This window comes from Anguilla anguilla, chromosome 12, assembly GCF_013347855.1.
Source record: "Anguilla anguilla isolate fAngAng1 chromosome 12, fAngAng1.pri, whole genome shotgun sequence".
NCBI lineage: Eukaryota > Metazoa > Chordata > Actinopteri > Anguilliformes > Anguillidae > Anguilla > Anguilla anguilla.
The window spans coordinates 25,120,948-25,146,131 of record NC_049212.1 but is presented as its reverse complement, the minus strand read 5'-3'; the positions used below and the strand labels follow the sequence as shown (position 1 = coordinate 25,146,131).

Here is a 25,184-nt window from a genome sequence, read left to right as displayed (position 1 = left end):
ATAACGCTCCTTGATAAACTTCGACCAAGCATTACAGTCACTGACTTGTTAGGTCTATTTGTAGATGCATTTCTATTTTAGCTGTCCTGTCCGCTTCGGGGTGTCCGCAGTAGGGTTGTTTTCAATAAAATTGGCAGGCAATGGCAGCGACAGTAAAATAGTCCGTTTTCCAGCTTCCCATCCATAAATATTTAGGCCGATTTAGACTACATCATTTTATATTATGTGCGCACGTGTCGCGCATACAGTTTAATTAACAGCTTACAGTTTAAATAAACTGGATTTGACTGTTGGCGTGTGTACTTCCAGGCTAAAGTACAAAGTTTTGTACTCGACCATTAAACACGTAGATTGCTTAATATTTGATTTAATATTTCATTATTTTTATTTATTAATTTATTTGGCCATATTTATATGCAGATCATATCAAAATAACATTTTAATAATTCAAATATCAACTTGCTTTTTTGAAGTTGTGAAATGTGAAATAGCGAGGTAACTTATTCTGGACTGTTTTTCATTGACTATTGAAACGGGCATGAAATTTAGAAAGGAATTGGTTTCGTGCTCCCAAGAAGCCTCGAGCTCCGTCATTACTCACGCCAACATCCCTCCCCATTACAAATGGCCCATTCCTCCCCCGAGCCTAGAAAGAGCTCTGTCTCGCCATCTATTTAGAGATAATTTTATTTTAATTAGAACAATGGCGTGTACACTTTTCAGGCCCTCGGGTAGGCACATGTTTCGCTTCCAAACTTCAGTGATTCTTTGAATAGCTGCGTGATATGGTGGGGGGGGGGGGGGGGGGAGGGGGGAGGGGGGAGGGGGGGGGTATGCATGTCTCCATGCGATGCGTCCTGTTTCCAGACAAGGCGCTGAGAATCAGTTACAAACATATATTGTGTAAAGTCTGCCCTAAACACTATATCGAACTACGCCAATGAAGAAAATCGGAGGATACATTTCACCGACTAAAGGGAAACCAAAAATATTCCCGTCAAATTTTTAAATTCACGTATTCAAATAGACTATAGCATGACATCAAAGCGAGTGACAATTGAATGAAATTTTAAAAACCAACATATGGTCAACTTAAGCAAAAAGGTGGACCGCCACCAAACAGTTAAACAAGGTGTCTCCCTTAATCACACCACACTGAACTGGCCCAAGGCACGAGAAGCCTTGACCCCTAGCAGGATCCAGATGTGGCGGTCCCAAGGGGGGCCTCTCCCCTGCGCAAACCCCCAAGTCGAGAGCAGACAGCCCGACCCCTCATGTCAGTCGCGGCGGCGCAGACTCCGTTGGGCTGAGCTGCAGCCCCGCTCCTCCAGGCTGAGACCCCATTGGTTTGGTCACGTTCAGTGCTGGCTCCTTGTCTAGCATCTGCGCTGAGATTTTGGCGGAATTGATGAGGGTAATTTCAAGAAGGAGAAAAAAATGCATAGAGGGGGAGAGCTCCAGCATGCTGCCTCACCAAACACTGCTTTGGGAAGGGAAAAAGTCAGAGACGGGCCCCTTTAGCTGAGATTTTGTTACACTTTACAGCTACGTTTAAAATACATAAAATATTCGCTTTAAAATATTTCCAATATAATAATAATAATATTAATAATAATAGACAATATATCTGGCGTAAATTTTAGAGGCCATCCGGAATGCATTAGTGTCCAGGTAAAACCATGTGCCAGATTTAGTTTCATTGTTCTAATGGAGCATATTTCATATTACGTTATTTACATTGATGCTTTAAACCAGTCTGTTTGTAATATGTATCGTAAGCTGTCTAATATCAGTGGGAGGGGGGCAGATACAAAGAATGCAGAACAAGGACTTCGTTATTAGATCCAATAGATATGTCTTCAACCTTATGGAGATATAGGATCCATCATTCGTTTCTAAGTTGGGTAGAGGAGGCACGTGTAGCGCAGACTTGGAAAAGTGCAGCAGGGGCGCGCCTGCTCGGAATTTATTAATGGTGTTTCAGGGGAACTTTATCGAGGTTTGGACTACCACTGAAAAGGAAAGATTGGCGAATTCGTTGTCACAGGTAACACTCTTAAGCTTGTCTATGTCCTGAATGTTTTACTATCAGTTAATGGCTGTTTTACTGAAATGTAGCAGTTTGCGTCAGCGATTCTAGATTCTTAATCCTACCCCTTTACTGGGCAGAGATAATTTTAAATGCACCAGAGCGAGGGTTTAATAAAAAGATTTAAGAGATTTGAATACTATGACTCCACGTGTTAGTGTTTCGAGTTGTCCGAATTCGATTTTAACGTATATACGGACAATTCATTTAAACAAACATGTGACATTTTATGTCAAAATAACGGAACATCATTGTAATGTTTTTGCTTTTGAGAGCAATGCAGAGCGATTTTGCATTCGTTTTTATGTCCGGAAAAAGTTAAAGAAAATATTAAAAGGCAAATCTATCCCGCAGCCACTGACAGTTCGACTAAAAACAAACGAATATTCTTCGCTGTGTGCAAAACGCGTTGAACAATTTCATAAACATTTCAGAGTAAACTTTTTTAAACAAGAAAAAAAATTCCATTGTTTTCTCTGCTTATCTGTTCAGGACAAGTATCCTGCTCTTTGGCGTTGTAACGAAGGCAGGGCTAACAGTGACACACATAGCTTCCTACTCAAAAGTAGTGACTTCACTTCCCAAATTTAGAAAAAAAAACCATCCGGTTAACTGTCTCTTTCTCTCCGCGACATATCGGGCGCTGGAATTAATTCAGGAGCGTGTCATGTTTGGAATATTGTTGGGGTCCACTGAAAATTTCCCAAAATGGACGGAACTATTAAGGTAAGGGTGGGGAACGGGGATCACGGCTTTAGGGAGAGCTCGAATTTTGGAGTTGCGCCTCCTTTTAGCATGGGTCGTCCCGCTTTGGAGTAGAGCGGTGCTAGTGAAGTGTCGGTTTCTTTTTTGCCCCGAAAGCGGTAACCAGATTTCCTTCTTTTTTCCTCTTTCTGCTTAAGTTTCCTTTTCCTTTGTACAGAAACTTGTTGAATGTAAAAAGGCGTTGCAGGACGAGACGTAGTATTTTAACGAAATCTGCAGTTGTAGTTGGGCAGAGCGCATCGCAGACGCACGTCTCAAGCTAAACAATGTGGTTATTTTGTCCGAACAATATACACAGGCTATGCCTGTATGTGTGTACATTTCCAGACTAAAATGCAAACGGATTATTAGGTGACGCATTGTCATTGTACTTAGCTAAACTAAAAGGCACGGAATATGATTTAGTGGCAGTGCTAAAAGTGATCATAAGAAAACATTATTCTGAAATGTGAAAGATGGACTTTCACACCACAGCGCCAATAATCCAGCTGTCCAGCGCACATGGAAAACGCTAAATTATTTAGGAAAATAAGAATAGTAATAATAAAACCATATTTATGAAATTAACTGCGTAACGAATTCGCCAGATGTTTATTTCCATAGCCTATTTGTATGAACAAGCAATTGCTCGTTAAAATATATACTCCCCCGTCTTTTCGTTCTCAGCCTGTCTAAAGCTGTAATGTTAAATACACATTCACAGTTAGGTCACTTAACTATTTGTTAACCAGAAATGGTCAAACTGTCTTTTGAGAATCACACTTACATGCGTAAACCGCAAAACTGTTGAGTACAATAAGTCGATAATATCATGGCTGGAAGCCACATATTGACTCCTGTTGCGCAGTTTACCATACAACTAATAAAGCTCACATGCATGAGACGCGTTTTATGTTAACATAACCTGTATGAGTGAGTTCAGGAAGGTTTGGCCGGCTAACGGGGCTAAACAGGAATGCGTCTATAACTTCAGACATTTTCGCAGTGAACAGCTCCCTTAAGCATCATCATAAAGATGATGTGTCTGGATTAATATTTAGACAAATTCGGCATGTTGTATACTTGAAAAAGTCTGTGGATGGTCGCTGTTGATTTTTCAGGAAAAATGGAAAGAAATTAAACGCGAATATGTTTTCCTTGAAAGCAAAAAAAGTGGGATTCCTGTGGTTGAAAAAGTATCATAGCAGCGTTGGGTGTGGTGTGATTCTGAGGTCCACGAAAGCACTGACGGAGCATAATTGCTTGCTGGAGATGAAATCATTTTCACCCAAGACTGTGCTTGCGGTTGAGATTGCAAAGTGCAAAGCAAGTGCATTGGAATATAAACAATTCGTATTAAATAACAGACAAGGAAAATATATTGTTGATTCTAATTTATATTGTAATTTTAAAAAGCAGATTTTTACTGCATGTATATATGTCTTGAGAGAAAGAGAGAGAGTCTGTGTGCAAGGATAAGGATTAGCTATCAGTATTTATACGTATTTAAGTTTTATTTGCTTTAAAACGGCAGTGGTAGTTCGCCTGTTTATCCGTAAGGTGTTCAAATCAAATTTAGGCAACATAAAATTGTTTGTATTCAGAAGAAATTATCTTGCCCACACCCTCTCAACATAAATATGGTGTATTTCTCTGTGGCTCTCAAGAGCCACATTCTTGATTGACTAGTAACTGTATCCAAACGAACGCATCAAATGGGGGAGTCTTTATCAAGCTGTGTTAGGCTTCCTGTTCTACACAATCTCGTTTCCGGACAGGTTTCCCTTTCCTCCTCAAACAAAAGGCAGGAATGTTCAGTAGATCTGCAACGAAAAGGGCGTGTGAACGCAAAAAAACAACTTCGCAGTTCTGTGAAGTCGTGACTGGAAGTGTGTCGCTCAAGCGCGTGAATCCCTCCAGACCTCAAGTCACGACGCGGTCGTGCTTGATTAGTTGCGACTGCGGCCGCTGGTACTGGCTCTGGCACGTGGCAATTTTAGCGATGTAGCTCTACAAGAGCGTTATTATTATTATTATTATTATTATTATTATTATTATTATTATTAATAATAATCCTGTTACTGCAATCTCTGGTAGCAGTCGTAGATACAGTAATCCTAACGGTATCAGCAGCAGTGGTGCATTGCATTCAGAGCACAATGTCAAGTCAAGTGATTTCATTGTGTCACACTGAAAAAGGAGCAGTCCCAGGGCAGAGGACAGGACATTTCATGGGCACAGGAAAAATGAAGGCCTGGTTGAGTAAAATTCAATAATATAAGTTACAGTGAGGTACTTCTTTTGTTTTCTTAAACAGAAAGGGCACTGTGGGACTGTGGTGTCGCTCCCTAGGAACAAGAGTGTTTGGGCCTGCTGTGTACCCTCCAATGCCAGCCCCATTCCCTAACACACACACACACACAGACACACACACACACCATCTCCACTCCCATTTGAAAATTATTTGTGACCCAGTGCATAATGCACTTGCATAGTGCACCATCACATATCAATTTTGACAATCCTATTTTTAAAATGTTCCACAATCATCATGGAGCACGCTCCTTGCCAATCAAGGATTATGTGGGGTTGGCGATATGTCAAAGCGACAGCAGCTTGCAACAGCCATAATGGCACAGTCGCTGTTATCTGGCAATATTGTGACGCTTTTTTTGACAGTCCTGTACTAATCAGGCTTCAGTTAGCTGGCATGGGCCGTTCCGATAGCGTTTTTGGGTTGACAATGACTCGCAACATCTGCTTGAACGATTGTATTGATGGTGTGGACCACACACTGCTATACTCTTTGAAGTCAGGGGTGTATGTTACCCCGAGACTACTAGTCTGTTCCCATGTCCCTGGAGCTTCACAAGTCATCTGCTGAATCTATGTATCACCTGTGTTTTATGTTTTACCAGGTAGAAACTACAGATCTTTTCTTCCTCAAGTCTGTGACCCTCAGACATGACCAGGTGCTGAGTAGCCTCTCTGTTGGTCCTCTGCCAGGCCTATACTGCAGCCATCTTCAGCTCCTGCTTGTTTCAGGGGCTAGTTGCCTTAGGTTTTCTCTATAGCATGTAATATGCATGTTCAATTGGATGCAGATCAGGTGAATTGACTTAGCCAGTCAAGAATATTCCAGTTTTTGGCTTTGTTGCTTAAGCAGTATGTTCGGGATCATTGTCTTGTCTTGTAGTAGGATGAAGCGGCATCCAATAAGTTTGGAGGTATTTTCTTGAATATGAGCAGATGCTTCTGTACACTTCAGAATTCACTCTGTTGCTGCTATGAACAGCTCCATCATCAATGAAAACAAATACCTGGGGCTGCCATACATACCCAAACCATAACACCCCCACCACCATGATGGTGGGGGGGGGGGTGCTTTGGATCTTGGACAGTTCTTTTTGTTCTTGCCATCACTCTGATACAAGTCAATCTCAGTCACATCCATCCACAAGATCTTTATTCAGAACTTACTCAGAAGACTGTAACCTGGCCAACCTGTTTTCGCAGCTAACTAATTATTTGCATCCTGCAGTGTAGCCTCTGTAGTTCTGTCTGTGAGGTTTTCTGAATACAGTAGTCACTGACACATCCAAGCCGGCCTCCTGAAGAGTGTTTCTGGACTGCCAGACAGGTGTTAGGGGTTTTTTTCTCATTATGGTAAAAATTCTTTGTTCATCAACTGTAACAGTCTTCCTTAGCCTATCAGGCCACTTATGATTACTGAGCTCACCAATAATCTCTTTCTTCTTAATGTTCCAAACATTTTTTTTGGTAAGCCTAAAGTTTGGCCTATGTCTTCGACTATCTTTTTTTTTTCTCAGCCTCATGGCTTACTTGACTTTCATTTTCAAAATTCTGGTCTTCATGTTGACAAACACCAATAACAGACTCCAAAGCAAGCAAAGCCTAGAATCAAGACTCTTACCTGCAATTAAACACACCTGACTAATTGAAAACACTTGTGAAGCCAGAAATTCTGTAATTTCTTCATGGTGAAACTATAAATGGTATAGAAATACCCTTACATAAAGGATGAGGACCTGCACTGCAACCACATGTGAACTGGTTGACTACATATCTAAAATTGTGGAGTACAGGGCCAAATCGAGAAAAAATGTGTCCTTTGTCCCAAACGTTATGGAGGGCATTATTTATTTATTTATTTATTTATGTATTTATTTGTTTATTTATTTATTTATTCATTCATTCTTATTATTCTTATATTTATTTATTCTTTACCAGGAGAGTCCCATTGTGTTCAATATCTCTTTGACAAGGGTGTCATAGGTAAACAGCAGGAAGAAGGACAATAAGTAAGACAATATAAGACAATTCAAATTATACAAAATTAAGAAGAAAAAAATAACTTCAGGATAATGGCACTTGAACACTGAACTCTCCTCAGTTACAGTGCTTTGAATTCAGCCAAAGTGTCAGGGCCATCCATCTTTTGTTGTTTTGTAGCACATTCCATGACCACGGTGCATTTTAAGCAAAAGCCAACTAATTCAAGCAAATATGACAAATATGAATTTATTTTACCTCACATAGGAATCTCGACATCAAGCACACCACAGGAAAATATGGGTACATAAATTTAGCAGGACTTTCTTAATAAACTCAAAGACCTCTATTGAGACTAAAAACAGTGTGCTTTGGCTTTAACCTTCAGTAAGGAATTTCAGAAAGTGTTTTTGTTTCTCATTTCTCACATTTTATGAGTTTGCTGGTTTTAAGTAAATCATTTTGGCTTAACATCTGAATTTAAACTAAAAACGATATAACTTATTTTTATTATTATTATAACTTTACATTCTTAACTAGCACAACGGTTGGAGAACCAGGCTTGCCACTCAAAGGTTTGTTGGTTTGATTTCCAGTTGGAGAGGTAAATTGAGAAAGGTGCTTACCCTAAACTGCTCCAGTAAATGTCCAGCTGTGCAAACGATTATATGTAGAAGAGTTGTGTGTAAATCGTGTCAATCTACCAAATACCTAAGATGTAAATGAGTTTTAACTTAAGAAAAAACAACTCATAATAAATAAATATATCTTCCCCCTCTTTTGTAAATGTGGTTCAAAATCCTATAATGCATTGACCTTTTCTTTACTGCCAACAAAATATGACTGGCTAAACTTTCATTTCACTAATTGCAGAATTACCTCACATTACATTTATTTGGCAGACGCTTTTATCCAAAACGACGTATAACAATTGCATACCAAAGGTCGTTGGAACAACTACTAAACACAGGTATGATAAATTGCAGAATGGTTTTGATAGCTTATTTTTATAAAGCATGTAATCCATTCAATTCAGATTAGGTACTGTTTATTTTTGGTACAACAACTGTGTCCCACCTCAAAATTAAACCTGCAACCTTCAGATTTACAGGCTTAGCTCTTCACCCACTGTACCACTCTGCCATCCCCGCTACACCATCCCATTACTTCAAAACCTGATACAAATAGACAGCTTATTCGGTGTATATCTCTTATAACAAACATCGTTATCGGGTCAAAGGGAAACCTAGTAGCCTCTCAGGCTTCGGCTCTAGTCCAAAATATTCCCAGCCAGCCCTCAATGGGGCCTTCACTCCATTCAACAAGTAGTAAACTTCCATTCTGTTCAGAGGTGAACAATCCAGGTTCAGAAAGTAAAAGTTCATCCCAGGATTTTGTTCAAGTCACCTGGATTTGCTAATGAGCACCATTCTTCAGCCAGGAGGTAGAGCTAAATCAGCTGGCTGAGTTCAGGGGTGGATGAAATACATGGCAGGACTTTTACTTTTTGACCCCTGGAATGTCCAGCTCTGATTCTGTTTCTCTATGCAAATTGCATTCACCCAGACGTATGCCTGATTCCTATCACCTCGACAAATTAACTGCTTTAAAAGATGTTTAATCACTTATAGGTCCTGATCCTAATGAAATCAGACACACATCAGTCTCCTTTAAATTCCAAAAGAAAATAAAGTATAATGCACATGTGTGTGCACACTAAACACTTTGGTAAAAATGTCCTTCACATCCCAACAGATATTTATAAATTAAAAGCTCTAAGCAAAACAATCTGGCCTCTCTGACTACCCCAGGCTCTGATTCAGTCACTGCATATTTCACCACACCGGAATCTTAACAACCAATCAGGATAGCTCCCTGCAAGGAGGCTTCTCTACCTGCCTGTGAATCCTGTTGCGCGTTCACAGCGCTGCCAGAGGAGATAGGTCGGAGCTACACAGATAAGAGCAAAGCAGAGATACTACAGAGGTAGTGCTAAAGCCAAGCTAGCCAGTAGAAAACGATAGGTTGAGATGTAGGCCTATCTGCTTCCATAAACTGTAAGCCTTCATTTCATATTTGTTATCAACCACAATGTCCTACAGTAAACTTTTACTGATGTTATTACTTTCTTAAAAAAGGTAACATGATTGATTAAATTGTGTAGTATAACAAAACCCGTTGTAAAAATGTTATGGAAAAAAAACCTTTGGCTTGGTTTATGAGATTCTAATTAAGGCAGCATTTTGTGCCATTTGTCATCAGGTATTTACAGCTTTAGTACTGTATTTGGTAGGCGGTTTGCATCTGTGCAGTGCACTCTCCAAGATCCGTTTCAGAAATGGTATTCACATGCAATTCATTTTGCCAGCATGCATTTGGTGCTTATGAGCTTCCCTCTATAAGCATAGCCCTGTGTTCATTTGCTAGTTTCCTGATATCTTCTCAATACCATTTTACTGCTCATTTTACTCACAGCTTTCCAGCATAGTTTGGGACTCTTTTCTTTATACTTCTGCAATTTAGGAAAATTCTCCACCATAACACCATTATGAAGCTGTTTACTGCTAACTGCAAAACTGGTAAACTATGTGCAGGAAAAGTAGAGCCCACTTATATAAAGCGATCCAAACAAATTAAAGCAATATGAACACATTTTAAAAACTTATTTTCATAAAATGTAATACTTACTGTGCATATTTCAGGCTAAAACAATACACCACTGGAATGCCTCCTCAGAATAAAAATAACTTCTTTGCATCTAATTAGTGTCCAGATGGAGGGAATATTTTTTCTCAGGAGTAGGGAGGCTAAATATTTTTGCCAATATCTTAAGCACGTTGGAGAAAATAGTAATGTGTGAAAACCAGACTTGGGTCAAATCATGTTTTGAAATACTTTAATCATTTAGACAGCATTTTACCTAAATCTAAAGAGCTTAAATATTTCGGTTTGGCCTGACTCTGATAAATACGCTTGTGGCTATTCTTGATGATTATTGAATTCACCTGGATGGAAAAGGTAGAACAACTGCAGCTGATTTTCCAGGCATGGCATTATCCGGTCTTGCAATGGCCTGAAGGGTTTGGTTTGGATCAAATCCCACCAACTCCCATAGATTGTTCTCAGTTGTTTTGAACCAGCACTAGAGAACAACGGGTATTTAGACATAGTTCAGTGTCATTCAATATGGTGAGACAGCAATAGATGGAACAAATGTGACTAATCTTAGGCCATTGTTTTGCAAAACAAATTTACACAGTGTTATAATTTCTGCTCATTTCAGTGTCTGACAAAATGACTATCTTACAGAACAAATTGAAAGAAAAGAAGCACTTGCTAAGTTGAGTTATTGATGGCAGTGGTTTTCACTAAAGGGTCAACAGAACTGCAGATAGAAAGAACCGTGACCTTACTTGAATATGCTAGCAGGAGGCCCACATGAATTAATATCGATCACAAGACATCCATTCCAGGCAAGCAAGCAGCAGACACTGGTGCAATGAGCCAGTTTTCAGGCAGTCAAGAACCCAAAAGGTTCCCTGAGCTAATAAGTTTAGGAAAATTTTAAAGAAATAAAATATGAGTTCAACAACCAAATTAGGAACCTATCAATTAACCTTAGTCTTTCATTTGATAAAAACACCTACTTCTATGTAATGCATAGCTATTTCTGGCATAATGTGGTTTAAGAGAGTAAATAATCCCTTTAAAGCATGAAATGCAGCCAATTAAGAAAAATTAACAGCTTGTTAAAATTCTGGGATTGCAATTGTGGTTGGAACGAAAACCAGAATACACAGGGGCCTCCAGGACCGAGTTTGAGAACCACTGCTTTACAGCGCGTCCTTTACATGTGTCCTTTACACTAAGCTGTATAAGATTCATAAGTTTTAGAGAAATTAATGGAAAATAGTGAGATATATTACATGCAACAACTGGATTCCATGTCATTATGTATGTATTCTTGGTCCTTCTTTCTATATTCTTTTCTTACAAGCAACAAGAAAACCATTTCACATAGAAAACCCTTTTGCTTGTAAAGTGCCATTATATTAGCTTTGAATACTAATTGTTATATAAGGACACTGTTATTTCAGAATGTGTTTTTTGCACATAAAATAACCTCTATTATTAATACCTAAATGGCCGCACCCAGTACTTAAGACAAGATTAGACACACACGTCTGTATAAAGCAGGCAGGTTATTATATTACTATGCCACAACAAGCTTTTCTTTTAAAAAACACAGATTGTCGAATGCTTGCAAGGCTCAGAATATCATAAAAATGCACATTTCACAAATCAGGTAAACTGTACTTTTTTGTCATCTATCATGTCTTTTCATTCTTTAAATGTTTTTTTTTTTGCAAAGATAGCATTTTGCTTTTGTTCAGTTTGGTTAGTCTTCATCTAATGAGTCTACATTGGCTGCAGAATGTGCCAGACAGAGACTACTTCAGCCAAGCCTGGGTTTCGCCCTAACAGAACCTGAGCCAAGGTTCAGCCCTAATAGAAGAGGAGTCTGAATTTAGCCCTAACTGAACCTGAGCCTATAGGTTCAGCCCCCAAAACACCTAAGCCAGGGTCCAGCCCTATTAGAACTTGAGCCTGGGTTCAGCCCAAATACAACCTGGGCCTGGGTTCATTCCTAACACAACCTGAGTTCAGCCCCCATATAACATGAATTTTTTTTTTATCTTTCTGCCACAGTCCTGATACTGGCATTATCTTAACTGTAATGCTTTACACAAAACTGCACAAATGCAAATGGATATAATGCACTTTGCTTTTCTCAAAGTGATCACCATTTCCTAGCCAATTTGTTTCTAAAAAAGAAAAAAAAAATTTTGCATAAAGAAATACCGTTTTAGAGATTTCATTGGCTTGCCAGTGAAGATAGCATATTTAGTGCATCTTCCGTGCAGGTCATTCAAATGATGAATACACTGGAACAAAATTTATAAATGTACGTTTTTGTCCTGAAAATATGATTTCTGTGATTTAGGACATTTGTTCACTTGTTGTGGTCCTTAATACTGAAGCGCCTTGTTCATACACAAATTAATACATGCACTCCATGACATGTCAGGAGTTCTAATGTTTATTATCACTTGAATGAATGTCCATGGGTGATGTGCACCTGTAATACTGTAATATCTGGATGCATCTGTTAAATGAGCATCTGCTTTTTTCTCCTCCTGCCCACTAGGAGGCGCTGTCAGTGGTGAGCGAAGATCAGTCTTTGTTCGAGCCGCCATACGCTGCTGCTGCTCCTCTCCCCAAGGCTGACATGACTGCATCGGGCGCACAGGACTACGGACAGCCCCACAAGATCAACCCCTTACCCCCACAGCAAGAGTGGATCAGCCAGCCCGTACGCGTCAATGTCAAGCGGGAATATGACCACATTAATGGATCCAGGTAGAGTTGGGGCTGGATTCACTGCAGTGTACACTGGGACATCCATAATTCATACACACACACGCATGCGTGCACGCAAACACACACACACACACACATGCATGCACACACACACAAACACACACACAGGCACACAATCATTTCCATTAAAACAGATATGTTTCACGATTCACCCCCATTTATTCTACCCCACCCCCACCCTTACCCCTGACTCTGCCCCCATCCATTCTGCCCCACCCACACCCTTACCCTTGGCCCTATTCTACCCCCATTTATTCTGCCCCCCCACACCCTTACCCCTGACCCTGCCTCCATTTATTCTGGCCCCCCTACACTCTCACCCCTAACTCTGCCCCTCATATATTCTGCCTCCTCACACCTTTACCCCTGATCCTGCCTCCATTCATTCTGCCCCACCCACACTCTCACCACTGCCCCGCCCCCCCCAACACCCTTACCCCTGACCCTGCCTCCATTCATTCTGCCCCACCCACACTCTCACCACTGACTCTGCCCCTGATATATTCTGCCCCGCCCCCCCCAACACCCTTACCCCTGATCTCGCCCCCATTCATTCTGCCTGCCCCCATTGCAGGGAGTCCCCGGTCGACTGCAGTGTGGGGAAATGCAATAAACTGGCGGGTGGGACGGACGGCTCTCAGATGAACTACGGGAGCTATATGGATGAAAAAAATGGACCACCCCCAAACATGACCACCAATGAGAGGCGGGTCATCGTTCCTGCAGGTGAGAGCACCACCCACCTGTGCTTCTTGCAGTATTCCTCACAAACAATCCGAAATAGATTCCATATAAACGAGGTATAACGGTCTGCATAAATGTGATATAACTGACAGTCTGCATGAAAGTGGTATAAACAACAGTCCTCATAAACATCATATAAATTACCGTAAGAGTACCTGTAGTATTCTTTACACACAAAAAAAACATCAGTATGAACTTGATAAAGTGCAGATCAGTGGTTCTGAAACTTGGACCCAGAGAATAACAGGGAGAGGTTTTAGTTTTTATCTTAACCCCTTCACACATATGCCAATCCTCACCCATTTTGGGGGCGTTCTATTTAAAGCATTATAATTCCAGATGTGAGCATCACAGAGACTTAGATTAGTTGATGTTTATATTTTAAGCAGATATATAGTGCCACAAATACAATTATTTGTGCAAAAATGAAGTTGGTTTCCTTTAGTTTGAAATTAAATACTGAGAGATGACATATAGCCTATAAAGCAGGTAAAACTATACATGTCCTCGATCATACACTAATCAATGAACTTGACCACAAGCGTACAAAATCTGAGGGTGATACACAAGAACTACTAAAAATATATGAAGCAAAAAGTAAGCAGTGTACCCTGGTGTCCCTCTGTGTCTCCAAAACTATCCAAAATGTGCATTGCCGTAAATCAATACAGTCAAATATTGGACTGCAAATCAACAGTTTGGACTCATGAAACTCACTTTTGCATCATTTTCAAGTGGGAACTACAATCAGTATAGGGGTCTAAGATATCTTTGGGTCCAAAAACCTCTCCAAAAATGAATAAAATGCTTTTTGTAATGCAGAAAAATTGTAACACACTGTGCTACACATACCTAAATATGTAATCATTCATTCTTGTATATTTTTGTGTACTCTACAGCATGTAGGCCTAATCTTTTGTTACAGGGGGATGGGATAACATTTTACAAATGTTACCATTTATAACCACTCTAAGGGAAATCTAGCACATATCAGAACACTGTAAAGTTGAACAGATAATATATATCATGGAGATACTAATACCCCACATTATGCACAATAAGATTACAATAATATTCCAATAAATGTTGGCAGTATTCTAGATTAATGGTAAACTGGTGCATGAAACATTACACATGACTGAGCCACCTATCACTTACACTACAGTATGTAAACTGCCCACATTAAAGAATAGGGCAAAACACTTGAAAGACACTCAAATTCATTACAAGTGCTTTGAATTCTAACAAAGCAGGCCACTATGAGCCACTATGCAAACACTGCCAGCAGGGGCATAGTGCACCAAAAACTTTTCAGGGGGCACAAACAAAATGTGGATGTATTATGTCCATTCGCCCATCCATCCATTATCTAGTGTACCTATTGCTGGTCATTGTCACAGGGGGTGCCAGAGCCTAAGGCAGCATGCATTGGGTGAGAGCTATACGGTCTATGGGTGAGAAGCAGGAATAGACCCTGAAGAGGCTGCCAATCCATCACAAGGCACAGACACCATTCACACACACACACACACACTCATACAGTACCTAGGGGCCAGTTACACTCTCCAGTTAATCTAACCTGCATGTCTTTGGACTGTGGGAGGAAACCATAGTTGGTTTATGTCCACCATACAATTTATTTCTTCAATCATTCGTTTCCCCCATTTTATTGCAAGTTCTCTTTTAAAAAACCCTGTCCTGTCACATTAGCTAGCAACCTAAACTAGATATCTGATAACATATTTGACTAGCAACGGTGCAAAGTTGCTAAGATCAAGCTACAGTAGTAAGTGAAGAAAATATAGCAATAAAACTTGCTGTAACGTGTAAATTCCGAAAACCGATCTGTGGGGCCAGTCATAGGCTATAACTTTAAACTCAGTCGCGACGCGTTGCCGTGTTTATTTTGTTTGTCGCGTTGCAGTGCGCTTTGCTTCGTTTTATTGGCATTACTGGTTGTTTTTAGCAATTGTCTCATTTTCCGCGTGCTCTCAATGACTGCAAAATAGTCTAGTACGAATTTCCAGGGACGTGTGTTAACCCCATGATAGGAAACCACCTGGGTAGAAAGGTATTAACTGCCAGAAATCTAATTTTATTAACTAGATAACCAGCAATTAAGCTAGCTTGATATTTCCCAAAGGGAACCCAACATTAAAAAATGTGTTTTTTCCCTATTCTCGTACATCTACTATTCGTCATACTCACCTTTAGTTTGCAAACTGACGGGCAGAATAGAGTGTTTACAGTGATGACGTCTTTTTGTAAATCAACCGGGATGTTTCATCCGCGATGGGTTCCCTCGGCAGATGATTTTTTCCCCATAGGGATTTCGTTTTCTGCCGAAAATAAGGTCTATGGTTAACGTAATACTACGAGAGTTACACGTTTTGTTCTACGGGATAAATTAGATTAATATCTCAACCGTGAATTTCGAAGGCGTTATGTGCTTTAAAAAAGTAAGTTACCAACAAGTTGCTATATTTAACTACGACGGTTGTCCCGCGCATGCGGGCTAGTATTGAAATTAGGGTGACGGTTGTTGTAGTTTCAATATCAACCTACTGTTTAAAAGTGCATAACAGTTTGGAAATCCAAGGTGTTGATATTAATGGGTGTCATTTAAATCGTAGAACAAAACGTGAAGCTCTTTTGGGCTTATGATCACCACAAACCTTATTGTCGGGGGGAAAAATCTAATCCCTATGGGAAAAATGCATTGGAAATGCGTAGATTGGGGGAACTGCACGTATGATCAATCTGAGTAACGGTGAGACAAAATACTCTGCAACCCACCAAGACAAAGGTTTTAGTATGCCTGATATAAAGAAATACCTTACTAATCTTTATGTAATTTTTTTTGGTAGAGATATAAAATACTTATCTGGAGTGAAAGCATTGAATATATAAAAAGGAGGTACAGTAGGTTCATGCCGGTGCAGACATAAATTGCATGCTTTTATTAACGCACTCATATTTTTCCATAATAATGGCATGCTAATGGCATTTTTAAATTCATGATTGATGCATTTATACTTTTACTTATGTCATTGTGTTAAAATTTTAATTAGATGGAAAAAAGAGGGGTTGTCTAACTGCCTGTTCAGAAACACCTCCTGCAGGTGAGATTTCATTGTTCTTTGTGTTAGACTCTGAGGGGGAATTTAATTCATTGATATGGCGGGTGTTTCTTTTTTTCTTTTTTCTTTTTTTTTCTTTTTTGCTTTCTCATTTAAATGGGGCCAGCTGTAATCATTGTCTCCATCTCCATAATGAAATGCTAATGCCGAATAGATATGTGTGTGTCTGTGTTATGCCTGCATCTGTTCAGCTAGGCCAAGGGAGAAGGCTCTTTGATGCCTTTGTGACTGAACACTAAACACAGTCCAATGACTAAACACATAAAGACTCCATATTGGTAAATAGCCGCTATTAACATTCAAATAGGCCAGTTGATTCACACATAATAGCTACTTGCAACCCGCTCTCTTAGGGCCGCTATCCCTACAAGATGTGATTATTGTGCCATACATGGCTGCTCTGAGGATATCCAGCCTGTGCAGGGAGAGTGTCTGAGAGCGGGGACCAAATTCATGTACCTAGATGCCAAAGAGACTGGGCAGGGGTGACTGAGCCAAGGAGGACAGCAACCTCTACGTCCTACAGAGAGGGACGACTGCAAGTTACTGCAAACACATGGCTCCATTCTGTTTAACCGCGGCACACTTTGCTCTTCAGTTTGACTTGAGGGGTTTAAGCATGTGTCATTGTGATTTTTTTGGCAGTCGTTGAACATAATGGAAAGTTTAGCGTGTGAAAAGAAAAGCCTTTTACACTTGTTAATATTTATTTTTATATATTAGTGGGCTTTTGGGAGAATTTAATCTGTGGTTTTGCTCATGAAATTCTGACAATTTCTCTCATAAACTGAGTTTGCTCACCCTGGGTTTAGTCTGGAAAACAAGGAATTAACATTACAATATTAAAAAGAAATATTTCATGATGTATGAAGTGATTGAATTAATAGATTCAGCAATGCATAAAGGAAAGCAATGATGAATAAATGAATGGATTAATGTATTGAATGGGTTGCACTTGTATGAGTGAGCAGACAAATGAAGGAGTGAACTAATAGATGCAGGGATGAATGAGAATGCATGCATGATTGAATTACTGTGGCATGTAAGGGGTTAGCAATGTTACTATATAAATGAAAAACATGCCAACTAATGTATGGATAGATGATAGGAGGAACCAGAAATAAATGAACTAGTGCATGAATTAGTGTCTGAATTAATGTATGAATAATTTGTCTTGAGCAAGTTTTCTATGTATGAGTGAGAAAATAAATTAGATTGTGTAAAAAATAACAAACCAAGTATGAATGGGTGAAAGAGAAAACCAACTGAAGCATGATTGAATGCATGCATAACTTGACATTTATGTAAAATGCTGTGTGTGTGTATATATATATATATATATATATATATATATATTCTGTGGCAAACCAGAGTAAAAAATATGGCTCTTAAATGAGCAGACGGACCGTGAAAACAAATGAAATTGACATGTGGGGACAGGCACTATATGAGCATTCAAACCACTCTCCTGTGACCTAACTGTAACCATGCCCTGTATCCTCCCTCTCTGCAGACCCCTCCCTCTGGTCACATGACCACGTGAGGCAGTGGCTGGATTGGGCCATTAAGGAGTACGGCCTGCTGGAGATTGACACGGCGCTCTTCCAGAACACAGATGGCAAGGAGCTCTGCAAAATGAGCAAGGAAGACTTCATGAGGCTCACCTCTGTCTACAATGCCGATGTCCTGCTCTCGCATCTCAATTACCTCAGGGAAAGTAAGTACAGGCGTCTCGCCGTCTGGTTCACATGCGCACATACATACAAATATGCAGGTTCACACACACACGTGCATACAGGCAGGTATACACACACACACACACTCATGCACACACACATTCTTAAAGGCGGAACCAGCCCTCCCCTGGGAATTACCTGGCCTTCCCAAGGGGGGAACCAGCCCTTCCCAGCAGGCTCAGAGGCTCTGTGTGATGACTGTGATGACTGTCCTCTGCAGAGAGGAGTAGTGAGCAGCAAGGATGGCTGTTCTTCTGAGCCTGTCCCGCATCAAGCACCGTCTGATTCAGATCCTCTGCCAGGGCTCAGGTCCGACAGCCAGCGCAAATGACGGCTGCAGCTGCACTTCCCCAAATATTATGACACAGTTATTAGTGGGTGTGTCCCAGCAGAGAGAGATTATTTGATGAGATTCCCGGAATCGTGATGATCTGCAACCGTGGCATCATGGGAAGGTCTTTGTCAGCCCATGGCTGGGGTGGTGGAGGAAACGCGACGGATGCAGGGATAGCACTTCTGACCGGCTCTGATCTCCAAGTCCTGTGTGTCACCAGGGCCGGCAGCATGTGTCATCTTTGCAAAAGGGCACACGTTTCAGAGGGACATTCAGGCTCTCTGGCACCAGCCCTGTGTGGGCGAAAAAGCATGCAAGCGCCCGCCAAAGGTGGCCAGCATTCAGGGAAGATGCAACAGACTGATGCTTCCATCCAGGCACGAAACTCAAGGAAACAGGGTGCAGCGGATGCACAAAATTAGGGAGGACCACCCACTCCCAAAAAATCAATCAATAGCAGTAATGAACAGGAGAGTCACAGAAGGTGGCGAGGTGTGGGGGTTGGGGAGGAGTCATGGTTTATTCTGAAACACTCCAGAAAATAGCGCAGTTCCTTGGCTCGTGAGGACTGGATTGACTCTGGGGCTTCCCGTTCGGAGGGAAAGCCAAACACCGGAAAGCGGGGTAGGGAAGTGTTTAGTGATTACAGGCCTGGCAGTGTCCGTCAGCAGTGCTACGGATGTGTGTTATAGCGAGGGGGCTGTCTCTGTTTATCCAAACTCTGATTAACATTCTTTGGTGTCATTAAGTTCATTCACAGCAGAAAAGAGATGTGACCCCGCCCTCAGGCCACAGCAGTGCAGGGCTCGGCCAATAAAATATGCCAAAGGTTATTTAGAATAAAAATGCACACACACACACACAGACACATGCGCATATGTTTGTGTGTGTATGTGAGTATAAATATATATTTACACACACGCACATAAACATACATACGTACATATGTACACATATACACACATACATGTACACATACACTGAGGTATTCAATGCATTTGTGGATTTTTGTATCTTGCCATCACTGGGTAAAAGGCTGATTGTCTGCACGCTACGTATGTCCTCTATCCAGATCTTTGAAGCGATTGCCCTAGCGCGCCAATGTGCTTTCAATTTGGGGCGCAATTTGAGAATTTGTCCAAATTATCCTGTCAGAGGAAAGTCTACGGACTGTTTTTGTTATCGCACCCGTGTGCGTGGGTTTGATGCCACGTGTTACCCCCCTCCCCTAATACTGTGAGGAACAAATGTATCCTGTGGCAAAGCACTCGCAGAAAACGCACGTCTGTTTTGGGTTTTTTTTTTGGGGGGGGGGGGGGGGGGGCTTGAATGTCTAGAGCCGCAGGAGTGGTTGAGCGTCACATGATGGAGCGGTTTGGTTTCACCACTCCAGACGTCCCGGCAGGACCGCTGCGGCGGGGGGGAGGGGGGCCAGGGGCAAGCGGGAGCGAGAGAGAGCCCCCTCCCATGGCGCTCGTCATATTCCTCTCCCTCTCATGGTTTACAGGCCATAAACATTCTCTTTGTCAGTCTGTCTGTTTCTGGCATGTCTGTCTCTCTACTTCCACCTCTTTCATTGTTTTTTCTTCTGCCCTCTGTCTCTACGTCTTCCCTGTCCTCTAACCCTTTCAATCCCACTCCCTCTCTTTGCTCTTTCCATTCCTCCTTTCACGTTTAATTTTGTCCTACTCTTTTCTCGCTCTCCCCTCCCTTTCTCTGTTTTTAAGCTCTCTGCTTTAGTCATTTCTATTTGCAGATTAGCACTGTTAGCAAGGCCAGCAGCCTGTACTGCTGCCAAGAAGGCCACCCACCCCCTGGCCTGGGACTTTGGGGCAAACTGAGGGGAGAGGCGCCTGTGACGGGCAGCGGTCCCGCAGTGGTTTTTTGGTTGCATGTGCTGCAGACCCCTAGAGGATAAACAGTGACAATACAGGAGGCTGAAACCACATATTCTATACCGAAGGCCGCAGGTGGCCACACAGTCACTGCGTGCAGCATCTTTTAAAGAATAAAACGTCCACAGAGCATGTGCAGGTGTAGCCTAAGGGGGCAAAGGTCACACTGCCTTCCTACTGTGCCACTGGAACACTGGGACGCTCTCTCTCTGTTTACCAGAGGCCCTGTCTGTGGTATGTCTGGGCGGGAAAGGGTTAACCCCTCTCTCAGGATGCATCCCAGGCCTGCACGCCCACCCCAGCGCTCGCTCGCCCATGGAATTATTTTTGTATGGGGAGCTGCGTTTGATTGCTGTGCAGGGACTCCACCTCACACAATGGCAGCCCTGTTTGGCCACAGCACATTCAGGAGTTGACTGCAACTGTTAGGGGGAGGGGGGGAGGGGGTTAGGCGTAAGGTAAAATATGAGTCCAGCCCAGCACACAGCCTTGGAGACCCCCGCCCCAAAAAAATAAAGAATTAATTCCTCTCTCGACAGCAGCCAATGCATCCTGCTTAGCTTTAAAAAGACTAGTTCAGTTATATTTTGTTGTTTTTCCCTGTTCCCATTCCAAAAAATAATAATAATTAAAAAAAACTTCCCAAAGGAGCCTTGTATGGTAATTTTTTTCTGTTTTGATTTTGGTCTTGTGTTTCCCTTAAATCTGCATCCTGCTGCATTTTGCCTAAAGTGCCGTCCGACGACCAGAGACTAGGAGAATAAGGCATTTGAAAGTAACATAGGAGACAATGAGAGGGAAGGTTGTTTTTGTAAGCTAACATAATTATGCTAATTGTAAGTACTGGTAAACACACCGGCAACCTGCTTATAGAATGTTTAGAGCCATTGTGTGCAATAAAATAGTTGTCATAGGATTTTACTGGTCTCAAATTAAGACTAAACTGAAGTGATACTTAACAATACACTTGGACTGAAAACAGATATATGGAACTCTGAGCCAAAATTATAAAACCTGTTTTCACCAGAATACTATTTAGTGACATCTACTTGGTCTGTACTAAAGGGAAGCGTGAAACTAAAAAGTTTTCATATTCCACAAATTTTATAGTATATTTAAATGAACATTTAATCACCATCACTTGGTCTCTTGTGTGTTACAGGCAGCTCATCGCTAACATACAACACTCCATCTCACACTGACCAGCCCCCGCGCCTGGCTGCTAAGGAAGGTAAGACAGTGTACATGTTCACCTGTCCATAAACCAGGGACTGTTAAGCATGGCTGCAGCAGTGGCAGTTGGTAGGATAGCAGTCGGCACAATGTTAGCCCAAACAGGTGGGATAGCGGTAGCAGTCATGGATAGGATAGCGGTAGTGGTTGTAATAGTGCTAGTGGTTGCAATAACAGTACAGGCAGTGGTATTGCTTGCAGATATAATATTTGTATAGGCAGCGGTTGCAGGTGGAATAGGGGCATCACTATCATTAGTGAATGGGTTAATGGTAGTAGAACTGAGTGAGATAATGGTAGTGGTAGCAGTAGCATTACTGGTTGTGATAGCAGTTGCAGTAGCATTAATGGGTGGGTTAACATTAGCAGCAGCAGTGGCAGGTAGGATAGCAGTAGCAGTAGCGGTAGCTACGGTTATTTATTTAGCAAAAACAATAAAAGACAAATCCTTGCTGTGGTGAGCACTTCAGTTTTGAGTCACAGAGGTGGCTGCCAGCGCCTCCTCTGCTCTCCCTGCTGAGCAGCCGCAGATATGATCGTAAACACGGCCATTGGCAGGTGTATCCTTTGTCAAAGCGCTAATGACAGAGCCACTCCAACCTCCCATTCATACCCTACCTGCGAAGAGGGGTGCCCATTGGGAGTGCTACAATACTGGGGCATTAGCAAGACAAAAGGCAGAAGCAGGCCTCTGTTGTTGGCTGGTGGAGAATTAGCAGGAGCGTGTGTGAGTGTTGAGACTGGGGGAGAAGGAGTCTGTGTCGCGGGCAGGTTGTTTGAGGAGTCAGCAGAGGGACAGGTGGTGAGGGGCAACAAAAAGAAGAGAGAATCATACCTTTGTTTTTTTGGAAATTAGATTCAGAGGGTCAGAACGTGGGGCTGGTGGGGCAAGGGAGAGGGGATGGGGGAGGGATAGAAGGGGTGAGTAGAAAGGTGTATGCTTACTGTGTGCACATGTATGTGTGTGTGCGTATGGACGTTCACGTGTGTGTGTATGTGTGTGTGTGTGTGTGTGTGTGTGTTTGTGTCCGTACATGTGTAAGTGTGAATGTGTGTGCATGCGAGAGTGTAAGTATGAATATGTATGTGTGTGTATGAATATATGTGTGTGAGTGCCTGTGAGTGTGTGCGTGATCGTGGAACTATGAATGTATCTGTGAGTTTGTGTGTGTGTTTGTTTTTATGTGAGTGTATTTCAGAGAAAGCGTTCTGATAGCCTCATAAATCTCTTGTATATCCTGACGTAATCGTTGTTCTAAATGTGAAACACATCTTTAAAAAGCTGATAGGTGATTTGTTACACAGACATCTTACGGCACAGGGTACCATCTCCTGAAGGGAAGAACACTGGATATTGCCATGGGCCCAGCGGTTATCTCACAGGCACACAGCAGGGAATTACTGCCCCATGGCTCTGGGGGACAGGGTGGCTGGGACCAGGCAGTCTGGTCCAGAGGGAGGAAGCAGGGCTGCAATAATACTGATAGGCTTGGGGTTCTGTGAGTATTGCACTCTGGGTAGGGCTCAGGGAAGAAGCTGTTCTGATAAGATCCCAGTCGAGCCCCCCTTACACCTAAAACAAGTCCTCTTACTTGTTTTGGTTGATCTGACAAGACTTAGCTATGGGGTTTGACTGGACATTTTTGTAAAAAAAAAAAAAAAAGTTAATGTGAGAACGTTCTTTGTCACATTTCTTGCTATGCTATAGTTGAAACTCAGTGAATTACTTTACAATTACAAAACAAAGCTGTGACATGGAAATTGAAAATTCCAAATTCCTAAGCTTGACATCTGAAAACTATTTGCAGATAGGTTCCCATAATTCCAAGCTTCTAAAATGTTTACACAGGATATGAATGTGCCTTGGAGTTGATTTAGCCCGCTCCAGCTTTCTGTGGCGCTTGGACCCAGACACGGTGGGGTGCCATCCGAGCCCTAGCACAGCAGTGTCTGTCTGACGCCCTGCAGTTTTGTCCAGTCTACTCATTACTGTAGCCATTTTCCATTAATATATTTATATTTATATTTCCATTAAATGTTAAACGGTAAACTGACATCAGGTCTAGCTCTGCAATCCCAATGAAAAGACAAGAGCTGTATAAACATGGGATCGTGTGTGTGTGTGTGTGTATGTGCGCTCAGAAAAGAGGCTTTTGACTTACAATTTATTGAGGGCTGCAGTCGGGTCTTATAACCTTTTGGGTAAACAGAGGTTTTTTAATGAAACAAACTGTTTAAGAAAAGTGTGATCGATAAATGCAGGAGAGGTAAACATGGCAAACGGCTTTGAACAAGCCAGGCATTGTGGAGCCGTGGCTAAGGAACTAAACTTATTAAGCTGCAGAGGGAAATCCATAGCGGTGGTATTACTGTTGCAGATTGTGAGCAGTTGCACGTGTGGTTAATATGTAGAGTTTCAGCTGTGCAAAAGCTGTTGGCTCAGCAAGTAATCAAACAAATATATAGTGGTGGACTCGATGACTGAACACGCATGCATGTACAGTATGCGTGTTTGTGTACATGCTTGCATGTACTATATGTGCACAGGTGTGTGTGTGTCTGTGCGTGCGCACACGCATGCGAGCTCACGCTGCCGAAAGTGGATTTTGGGTTCCGGACCCTTCCGTGCGGGTGCATGGGAGAGCAGCAGGCTGGCAGAGTGTGGTTTTGGCTGGGGCGGCGAGGGTTTCTCCCACAGAGCACCACACTGGTCCCTCAGTGGAGGCTGGATCCTGCCTGAACTCGCTGCTCCACAGCCGAGTCTCCCAGAGGCTGCTGCCATGGAAATGGTCAGACGGGGCCTGAGGGGACAGGCGAGGGCGGGGCGCGGAGAGCCAGGCCTCCCTCTGTAGCCGGGGCATGGCACGGTGCACCCAACCAAAGCGCCTGCTGCAGTTCTGTCCCACACCAAACCATTTACCACACCTGAGCCTCACTATGGGGCCCCGCCCCCGGACAGTGTACTGCACTTGAGCCTCACTATTGTGTCCTGCCGCACTTTTGATTCGGCTAATCAAATTTATAAATGCTAACCGCAGCCAGAGTTTTTCTGTGATGTCACACCATTGCGGCCGCCAGAAGCTCCCCCCCCCCCTTTTTTATAACGTAGAGACGGACACAGGGGAAAGCTGACACATCTGTGCTATCAGACAGTAGCGGGATCCATTGTAATTGTTTTCTTTTCAAATTCCAAAGTTGTGTTTCGTCTGGGGCTCCCCTTCCCACTTCCCCCTCTCTCTCACTCTCACTCTCACTCGCTGCTTCTCTCTCTGCCTCTCTCTCTCTTGCTCTTTGTCTGTCTGTCTGTCTGTCTCTCTCTCTCTCACTCCTTTTCTCTCTCTCTCTTTCTTTTCATGTGTCCGTAACCCTTCCCTTCTCCTGGAAGGAGGCAGCTCCTGTGTGTTTTTTCACAGGAGGGAAAGGGGTGTGGGGGGGTGGAAGGGTCGGTTAAACAAAGAGAGGCTGTCTGCAGACGAGGCGAGCAGGAAACGCAACTCTCTGAGGACCCCCCCACCGCAGGCAGAGCGCCGTGGC

At 42.3% G+C, this 25,184-nt stretch overlaps 1 protein-coding gene across 5 annotated transcripts in view; it reads left to right on the top strand.

The window, feature by feature from the left end:
* Positions 1-25,184, top strand: part of fli1 (Fli-1 proto-oncogene, ETS transcription factor) — a 39,455-nt gene that overhangs the window by 7,086 nt on the left and 7,185 nt on the right. For 2 of the 5 annotated variants that reach the window (XM_035385569.1, XM_035385571.1), the window contains exons 3-6: positions 12,336-12,547; positions 13,143-13,294; positions 17,966-18,169; positions 21,580-21,648. In XM_035385569.1, coding sequence (XP_035241460.1) covers positions 12,336-12,547; positions 13,143-13,294; positions 17,966-18,169; positions 21,580-21,648 — 637 coding nt within the window. Of the gene's footprint in view, positions 1-1,821; positions 2,048-2,672; positions 2,816-2,849; positions 2,953-12,335; positions 12,548-13,142; positions 13,295-17,965; positions 18,170-21,579; positions 21,649-25,184 lie in introns of those variants that run through there. The other 3 variants (XM_035385568.1, XM_035385572.1, XM_035385573.1) reach the window with 3 other exon arrangements.